Below are 10,000 nucleotides of genomic sequence, written 5' to 3'. Positions count from 1 at the left end.
GAGCCACGCCCAGATGGTCTCCTTTAGGGGTTAAATTCAAAATTTCCGAAGAGCATCCCTGTCTGTTCCATATGGGAGTCCCCCCCCCCCACTTCCCAGCCGGTAAATGTAACCACTTCTTTCTAGTTTCTTTATTGAAAACAAGATGGACCTACCTCGCTGCACTTTCAGCAGAGTCACAGCCATGGACTGCATTCATGACAGTGTCGGTCCCATAAAGAGCCCTCAAGCTGAAAGATTGCACAACATCTACTATCAATCGCAAACGCAAGCAAGCATTTCAAGTCAATTATTGAGTATAAAACTTCCACAAAACTTACTGCATGTATAATACATTGCCAACTGCAAATTGGATTTCTCAGTCAGTCAACAACTTGCAGGTCCACTGTGAGTCCATGGGATGATTTAAATCCCAGGAACACTTTCTGGGTCTGTCTGTCCTTCTGTTTTGTCATCTAGAATACTACTCTGTCCAATGCCAGGCAATTTTACTCCTCAATGGGGGTCAGTTTATGGGTTAAAAGGTAAGAAACAGCTTTGTCTACTCAAAAATATCTCCCCTTCAACACTTTGCCTCCAATACTAGAGCGGGACACTTAAATAGTCTCATATTAGTGGCCTCACGACTGACTTTTAATAATTCTTCCACTGATTCTATTAAAGATCTCGTCAAATAAGAATTGAGCTGGCTGAAGCCATGTACACTGTACCACTAAAAAAAATGAATGAAGCAATTTTCACCTTGTAGGGGCTTCCTCCTTAGCAATGTTGACATCTTTTGGTCCAATAAGATCACGGAAATACTCAATGGTACCATCTCCTGTATCTGGTGTATTGCTTGCTTTGCTGAGCAGCAGAGTCATGCATGGGCCACTAAAATGAAAATAATAAACATATTAACTTTTTGCATGAATATGGCCCACAATAAAGCTATATAGGCCACATGGTCAGCTGTTAACATACATTGCATGCAAGCCCTATTAAAGATGTAGTCTTTATCTAGAAGCAGCTTGTCAATAGTGTAAGTTCATGAATGATCTACATTGTATTAAAGCAGCAACATGCTTTTTTCCAGCTAGCTGTCACATTAAGATGTTCTAAACTTAACTGTGATTGGTTGACGTACTACTACACCTTTCACATTTTCCCGAAATATTTCAGGACTTAATTAATATATTTGAAATTTCTCTTTTTCTGAGTTCTGCAGAACTATGTAGTTACAAATCAGGACAAGTTAATTTCAGTTATAGACCGTATTCATAAATTAAAGCAGGTGGTCAAGAAATTCTTTTGTCTTTGTGTTAATCATCCTAACTAGCCTCACTTTGAAGCACAAATTCTTTTGGATTTTGCTCGTGTTTACAAGGCTAGTTAGGAAAATTAGCATAAAGACAAAAGAATAATTACTTAGCCGCCATTTATGAATACGGTCTATAGTACTGCAATAAAAATTCTCTCAGTTCGCCATCACTAAAAGCAACCAGAAGGAAACAACACAATAATGGAAACACCCTGCTAGCAGAGCCTTTCTTTTGCTTGCTCGATTTTGGTGTTCTCGAGAAAGGCTCTGCATGAATCGAGTAAGATCTTTTTTGAATATGCGCTGCATGTTGCCAGGATACAGTCTCGAACCCAAGCCTAATATGCCAGATCTCGCCGCCATCTTGCTTTTTCATGGTACAGCGGGCTCAGTTATAACCATCGGTTTTGTCACTAAACCGACGCTTGCACTGGAAAAACCGGTTTGACAAGAGAAAACAAGATTGACTAGTCCAGAAGCTCGGGCTGCAGCGGCTTCAAAGAGTTGACGCGATTTGGGCAGAGCCTACTTTTCTCCTCCTCAGTAAAGAAAAAGACAAAAGGAGGCTCTGCTCGCAGGGTGTAATGGAAAATACCTTGACATAAATTCAACCAGTGAATCAAAGTGCTCAGATCCTTCATGCTGTTTATAAAATTCTGCAGCTTCTTCTTTTGACAGGATCTTTTCCTCCTTTTGCAAAACTTCCATTCCAGACTCCTCAACCTGTGAACCAAATTAAAATGATTATTACAATGTAGTATAATGATCAATCTTTTCACTCTTAACCCTTTCACTCCCAATAGTGCCACTTATAGATTTTACTCTGTCTAACGCCAGACAATTTTACTCGTCAATGGGGAACCCCACGGGGCAGAAAGGGTTAAGTGGCTGGACATCTCATATCATGCAAGTTCAACATACTGAGGATCAGGTTCTACTTCTAATAAAGAGACTCGTGCAATTACAAAATAAAAGATTTTTTGAGCACATTTTGAAGAGAGAAAAGTCTGCAAATATTCACTTATAACAAGTTTGTTTCTATCCACTTCTCCAGCACCAAACGGCTTTTTAACCATGGAGCCCTGACAGTGACAGATTTTACTTTGTCTAACGCTGGACGATTTACTTGTCAGGGAAGGGGGGGAGGCGTCCTAGGGCGTTTGAGGTGTGAATGGGTTAATAATGACCCAATATTGCAACGTTATTTTTAGATGGCAAAGGGCAAGGACCAAAGGCATTATCCAATATAAGCATGCAACCTTGTCACTGTCATAGGACCAACAATAATTATTAACAGTAAAATAATATTGTTGTGGCTATACGACTGAAACAAGATTAATTTATTTATAACTGTGGTCACTGACCTCCCATTCACCAAACGAAATTATTGAAAATAAGGCCAGCTCATAACATTGGATAATGGTGCATTATTTTGTGGCTAGTTAAAGCAATAAACAGAATTTCCTAGTCTTTGGATGATTAGCTCAAAACACTCATCTCATTAGCCCTGAAAACTAAAGAAAATCTATGACAATAATGCATAAATGGGTTACCTTCTGTATGATCTCATCAACAAGGCCCGCTTTAACAGCATCAGGTTTAATAATAGCTACGGTGACCTGCTTTGGTAGCTCCACTGTAAATTAAAATAAGGTGTACAAATAAAATAATGAGAAATAATGGCATAAAATGTGACAGCTGACTGGCCTATACAGTCACGAAAATCCACAATCAAGAACAAAAAAAGAATAAGTATTAAAGGGATGAAGTAATGTATAAAAAGAGATGCAAATTGTATTATGCATCATATGCGCAAATGCAAGAGGGCTGTCAGCTGCAGAATAATTATCTTTTGCCTTAAAACTACTCTCGGTCAGCTGATTCTTTTTGTTATGGGCAAGTACCAAGTTAGTGTTTCAGAAAAGAGGGGTGTCTCGGGTCAAAAACCCTACATGGTCAGCTTCATGACCCGACAAATATTAGAAACTTTATAATTAATTGGTTCAGTGGGAACTGTGCAAATTTGACCTGCTTAAATTCCCTGTTCACACCCTGCCTTACAAACTTATCTGGAAGCCTGCAAATGATACAAGCTGCTATGAGCCTCAACTCCAATCTACTGATACATGTACTATCGACTGTCTGCCTCATTATGGACGTTTTGCTATCTAGACTGACTAGCCAAACCTCTAAGCTACCTTCCTTATCTGCCTTCTTTACCAACTCCACACTGCGAGTCTTAGTTGTCATCTGTTCAGCTTCAGGAATATTATGCAAAAGGAATATTGAATGGAAATAACATTGAAATCTGGCCATCACCTGCAGCTCACCAACAAAGTTATTCTATATAATATAGGATTAACTACTTGGCAGACTCACTGTTGTAAAATTACTATATAACAGCATAAACTGAAAAAAATTGAGGTTCATGTATAGTCACTTTTCCTGCAAATAGAATTTAAACCACCAGCCCCCAGTTGTTCAAAAAGTGAATAACGCTATTTACTGGGTAAATCACACTATTTAAACAATCTAGTGTTTCTGTCGCGGAACTCTCGGCTGCTAGTTGCCCCGCGGAAATTTGATGATCTGAAACCACATATTTGCCCGCGAAGCGAAGCTTCGAGGGCAAATATGCTAGTTTTAAGAACATCTGAAATTTCCAAGGGGCAACTATCAGACCCATAGTTCCGAGACATAAACACTCTATTGTCTTTATTGTTCACCACTAAATTTTCTTCCGCGCGGGCACGGGCTGATATGGACGGGCACTATGGGCTGATAGTGTCTCTCCGCAGACGAACACTATCGTGTCACATGATCAATTTAAACCAATAAGAATCGGTCCGGAGAAAATTTAGTGGTGAACTATAAACAATGGATAGTGCAATTACTATTCATCGTTTGAACAACTGGCGCCAGCTAGAAGGGCATGTGTTCAATAGAAATCTGCATCTTCACCTGAAACTCGTGAGGCAGATAAACAACTGAAGTTCAGATTTTCTTTTTATGTGACTGTACATTAACTACACAAACACCGACATGACTAATTTACTGAGAACGTCAACTGACAAATGAATAGTATTATGGTCACTGCATGCTGTAGAGAAACCTTTTCCACTCTTATTCAAATAATTATTTTATGTTTCTGTAAGGCGGCTCAGGAGTCAGTGCCGGTTAACAACCTCTATAAACTCCACTCAAAAACTAATGCTAACTTCCTTTTACCCACTGACTCCTTGAGGAGAGATTTAACAGATTCAACTTTTCTAACGCCAGAGAATTTTACTTGTCAATGGAAGACTGGTTCTGGAGTCAATGGGTATTAAATTTTAAAGCTGCAGTATAATTGTTTTTCTTCATCTGACTCACCTAATTCCTCTTCTTCCTCTTCAGCCTCCATTTCTTCATCTTTGTGCACATCTGCCACTGGCTCTTTCAAGGCCTCTTGGTCAACAAACTGTTTAAAATATTTATGGTATTTTAATACATATATAAAAAATCTCATCTTAAATACACTTAATTATATAAGAAATTTCATCACTCCTTTCCCATTAACCCTTAAAATGATGTGAATTTTAATTACTCATTAAATACACTTTACCAAGGGGTGACAAGTATTTGTGTTGGTGAACAACATTGTAGTTGGGAAAGGGTAAGGCCATGACAACCATCATATTTGTAGATGATAGCTAATCACCAAAAAGACCTGACAATAAAATTAGTGCTGGTGACTAGAAATTTAGGCTAGCATGAGTCCAATTTGAACTCTTATTTCAAGCATAGCGGGGAGTCGGGATGGCTTTATAGTGCTTATCAACCACACCTCCCACCTCTGTGACCCTGGTTCAAGTCTGGCCTCAGGGTCGTAAGTGGGCTGAGTTTCAGTCAATCTCAATCTGACTCCGAGGGTTTTTCTCCGGGTACTCGGGTTTTCATCTCTCATCAAAATCAACTCTAGATCAGTAACATTGTGGCGGATACCCTCGTATAGGGATAACCTCTGGTATCTCTCCCTTTCATCGTATTGAATGAATAAAGTTGGTAATTTAGTAAATTTATTATTATTATTATTATTATTATTATTATTATTATTATTATTATCATTATTCTTATTTTTATTCTTCTTCTTCTTATTATTATTATTATTATTATAGCAGAATTTGAAATGAAATTATTTAAATTATGCATGACATGTACAGCCACAGCGCATGCTTATTGAGAAATTCCTTGTATAAGAGCCGTAAACATAAACACATGCAGGGCTGGAAAAAGCCATATAGCATTGAGGACCAATTTGTACTGTGACTGTCACAGTGGTAGTCTCAATATTAGTCTGTGCTACCCAAGCTGTGGTACTCAAAGACATATGATACAATGGTTATTGCCTGAGGTTGGCTGGGCTAAATGGAAAATATTTGGTCCTTGGTCATTGCACACATCCCAAGCTCAGCGAGGTCTGACGTGAGCCATGACCTTGGACCATGGGAACACCCCATCTGTCCCCCCCCCCCCCCCAACTCGAGCAATGACACTTATTTTTTTGCTCCATGTCCACGTGCTTAATATTAAAATCTTCAAGTTGATAACAATAAAAAAGCAATAGGAACAAACTTACCGGAACTCTCTCACTTGTTCCATTAATAACTTTGTGTTCTTTCTCCAGCTCACTGCGTATAGTCTTGATCAGCAATGGACAGTTACATCCCCGTACAACATTAACAAGAATTCCACCCTTCAATATAAAAGCAACTACAGTATTCAGTGTTATGGCAATGTACTGTTAACTCTAGAGCTTTCCCGTATAAATATCACAGGATATATTATATTTACACTAGTATTATTCATGAAGTCAGTCCAAACCACAATGAACTATTTACCGTTCTTACACTTGAATAATGGTTACTATATTGTCAATTTACTTACAGCGTAAAACAGGAATGTTGGTTGGCTCTTCATTCTGTAAGCTTCCAAAGAATCAATGGAATCAGTTTCAGCCTTCAAAAATAAGTAAATATTTTAATTGTGTTATGGACTGCATTACAATGATTTCTTTTTAAAAGTAACAATAATTATTATGGAACTGCACACAATATGTAGTGTGCTTCAATGTCACATGTACAATAATAATACTGATTATTGCTCCAATGCAAATAGCAATCTCTTTCAGGGTAATGCCACTCATCAGTAACAAAAAACATTCCCTGACTTTTCCCTGACCTCTAAACATACAATCCATGCAATGTTCCATTAACCCACTGACCCCTAAGAGTGACACTAAAAGATTTTAGTCTGTTTAACGCAAGACGACTTTACTCGTCAACAGGGGGTGTCCTAGGGCGTTTGAGGAGTGAATAAATTTTACTCTGTCTAACGCAAGACGAGTTTACTCGTCAATGGGCGCGTCTTAGGGCGTTTGAGGTGTGAATAGATTTTAGACTGTCTAACACAAGACGAGTTTACTTGTCAAGTGGGGGCATCCTAGGGCATTTGAGGTGTGACTAAATTTTACTCTGTCTAACGCAAGACGAGTTTACTTGTCAAGTGGGGGGGGGATTTGAGGTGTGAATAAATTTTACCCTGTTTAACGCAAGACGAGTTTACTCGTCAATGGGGGCGTCTTAGGGCATTTGAGGTGTGAATAGATTTTAGACTGTCTAACACAAGACGAGTTTACTTGTCAAGTGGGGGCATCCTAGGGCATTTGAGGTGTGAATAAATTTTACTCTGTCTAATGCAAGACAAGTTTACTCGTCAATGGGGGTGTCCTAGGGCGTTTGAGGTGTGAATGGGTTAAATCATAGGAATATGTGATTTGGAATAGTCCACTGAGCTCTTCCCATGGGTTGAATAGGCAATGAGGCAACACGAGACACTATCTCCCCAAGGACTATAACACCAGACAAAAATTTCTTACTGTAGCAAACACAAGCAAGTCATCTCCAAGTTCATTCTTTATTCTCTTGAAGGAACTGACAATGGCTTTGCAAGGCCCACACCAAGCTGCATAAGTATCCACAACTGTGTTGAAAAAGACAAAGGAATTTCTTTACGTCATTCTTACTTAAAAATAGTATATAATAGAAATTACACTAGACTATAACACTGAGAAATGCCCAACAAACTGTTGGTAAACATATGCGTTATTTGATGCACTACAGAGAAAGGGCCTAATTATGCTTTATCATCCCTGTCCAAGAAGACTATAGCTAAACCATTAATTACTTTGTTAAAAAAAAAAAGTATTATTGAGCTCTAACGCCTCTTTCTTTCTTTTTGGAGTTGCGATTTTCCTGTGCAAGCATAAGATTTCTTTGCTCATGGGACTTCTCATGCTAGAGAGAGTCTTTTCAGAGAAAGTACCCCAAGTAGAATTCAATTCAGAGGCGCTTGCAATGACGGCTAGACCACAAAAGGCTATGTGACGGGGAAACGTTTATTACAGAATTGTGTGGATGACCACAAATGAGTTTTCATGCTTTCACTGCATGCAATATCCGGTTGTTGTATCCGTATCACATCCCACCATGCTAATATTCTCCTGGTATTGTTAAGAAAAAGTATTAAGGACGGTGCCTACTAAGTAAAGATATTTTTGCCCCGGTGTGTGATTATGCAGTCCTGAACCGTAGATCTCAACAAGTGTTATTGAAATCAAAAAAGAAAATTGAGGGTAACCACACATTTTTCAAAGATAATTCATGAATAATATTTGTAAAAAGCTATAAAATACAAAGCAATGTATGGCGTTCATTCTCAAATTGAAGCTTAGTTATCTCTGAAAAATGCATGGTTATACCCCCAATTTTCTTTTTGGATACCAAGAATGCTTACTAAGATCTACTTTCTCCCTATAGTTTTAAACCACGCAAAAATATCCCTATATTAGTAAGCATCACAGATAGGAAATCCAAGTGTCTCGAGATGCGCAGAACGTATGCGCAATAACAATAGTAGACACCATCCTTAAATATTTTGAAATGCCATCATAGAAACTTGTAAAAGGATCCACTTAGTAATACTGGTTTTGATTGGAATCAATGCTGTAAACAACAGCCTTAAATGTGAAAAACTATTCTAACCCTATGGTTGGGTCACAAAGTTAACCTAGACTTGGGAATACGGAATTGACTGCCAGTGGATATTCAGCAAGATATTGTAACATAATTAAAATAAACACTGAAATACTGCCGACCTTGAACAGCACTCAGCTAGCTAAAAATCCTTTGAACAAAGTGAAGGCTAACCGAAGCCTCTTGATTTGCTATAGTGGCCCAGTACAAGCAGGTAGTAATTCCCTTTATACCAACCTATCAGTCCTTCTTTTGTCAACAGTTCATCCCACTGATCTTGAGTTTTAATTTCCACCTAGTAAGGTATAACAAAAAACAATTACACATGTAAGTTACTTTCGATTGTTTTCTGATGTATTATAAGTCATCACGCTCTTCTAACAATTTTTTGCGCAACCTTGGGAAAAAATAGTGCGTTAATGTTAATATTATCAAATTGCACACATTGGCTTCTTGCAGGCAAGACTGAATGAGTTCAACTTTCAGGTTGGCAACGTTTGGCAGAAATGTACTGGCAAGAGTTAAAAACAAATCCACCTACTGGATAGGCCAGCTTAACGGCACCAGCGTACATGAGGGGGCTTTAGTCCAATGAAAACAGTTAAGTAAGGCAGATGATGAGAAAAATCATGTTTAGGTCTGCATGTGCATTTTCAAATTTTTGTACAGTAACATTCTTCTTTGTCGGCATTTGCCAAACAACAAAAGCAAATGAATAGATTTAAAGCTTCTTAATGACGTGAGCATGTTATTCTTTCAATGCTCCTACACCACCTGTTTGTTTGTTTTGTTTATTTGATGAAGCAGGTTAGTATATATTGGAAGCTATACAGCTGATGTAAGGTAAAGTTCTCTGATTACAAGCCAGAAGGCTACAAAACACTACATTTCAAAAGCAAAATCAATGATAACATTTAGAGGACTTCATGTTGTCAATGCCAAAATGAGTTTTAATATTACCAATAGCTTTGAAAGGATCTGTCTTAAATTACTTCAGCAATCAATTAATGGTAAAAAATGAAGCAGACAGCTTCTCTGGGGCATGAAGTAGCCAACACTTCTATAGTACTATATTGAAATCACTTATTTTAAAATACCCTGGAGTTGAAATAGACAAATATTCAACTGATATTACAGGTAACATCACTCTCATGGCGAAAAGATTCTTCCCTTTCTCTTCAAAAAGTACATTTTAAGAAGTATTGATTCACATGTAAAATGTACAATTTTTTACGTCATGTAACGAAGGTTATCAACTGATCAATTTATTTTGGCCAATTTAAGGCATTAAATTCTAAAAACTACTCCTGGACATAAGATTTCGCCCTTTTCGATTCTGGAACTCTCCTTATAATAAGTTTTACACCCCATGTGCACTAAACTCTCAGAAAGCAGATTGTACAGATTTTGGCAACGTAACAATACAAAGTTAGCATGTACACAAGCTAAAATCGAGCTGTTTTCAAAATGTCACGCAAAGAAAGGTCATCCGCATTTATAACGCCGACAATACAGTGACGCAACATGCATCAAAAGCACTTAATAAGTCGACAAAAACAAGTTTGTACCGAACGCCGCAGCCGTCAGTTACACGCGATCTCCATTGCCTTAGCAACGGAAATCGTTG

At 38.1% G+C, this 10,000-nt stretch overlaps 1 protein-coding gene across 5 annotated transcripts in view; it reads right to left on the bottom strand.

The window, feature by feature from the left end:
* LOC138049593 (thioredoxin domain-containing protein 3 homolog) overlaps positions 1–10,000 on the bottom strand; it is a 33,007-nt gene that overhangs the window by 21,869 nt on the left and 1,138 nt on the right. For all 5 annotated transcript variants that reach the window (XM_068895958.1, XM_068895961.1, XM_068895957.1 and 2 more), the window contains exons 2-10: positions 8,611–8,668; positions 7,218–7,321; positions 6,227–6,298; positions 5,919–6,035; positions 4,673–4,760; positions 2,854–2,936; positions 1,896–2,023; positions 742–873; positions 156–230 (exon numbers count right to left, since the gene is read on the bottom strand). In XM_068895958.1, the coding sequence (XP_068752059.1) occupies positions 156–230; positions 742–873; positions 1,896–2,023; positions 2,854–2,936; positions 4,673–4,760; positions 5,919–6,035; positions 6,227–6,298; positions 7,218–7,321; positions 8,611–8,668 (857 nt within the window). The remainder of the gene's footprint in view (positions 1–155; positions 231–741; positions 874–1,895; positions 2,024–2,853; positions 2,937–4,672; positions 4,761–5,918; positions 6,036–6,226; positions 6,299–7,217; positions 7,322–8,610; positions 8,669–10,000) is intronic.

Source organism: Montipora capricornis, chromosome 5 (genome assembly GCF_036669925.1).
Source record: "Montipora capricornis isolate CH-2021 chromosome 5, ASM3666992v2, whole genome shotgun sequence".
NCBI classification, from domain to species: domain Eukaryota; kingdom Metazoa; phylum Cnidaria; class Anthozoa; order Scleractinia; family Acroporidae; genus Montipora; species Montipora capricornis.
Note: the sequence above shows the minus strand (reverse complement) of the source record. Positions and strands in the feature narration are given on the sequence as shown.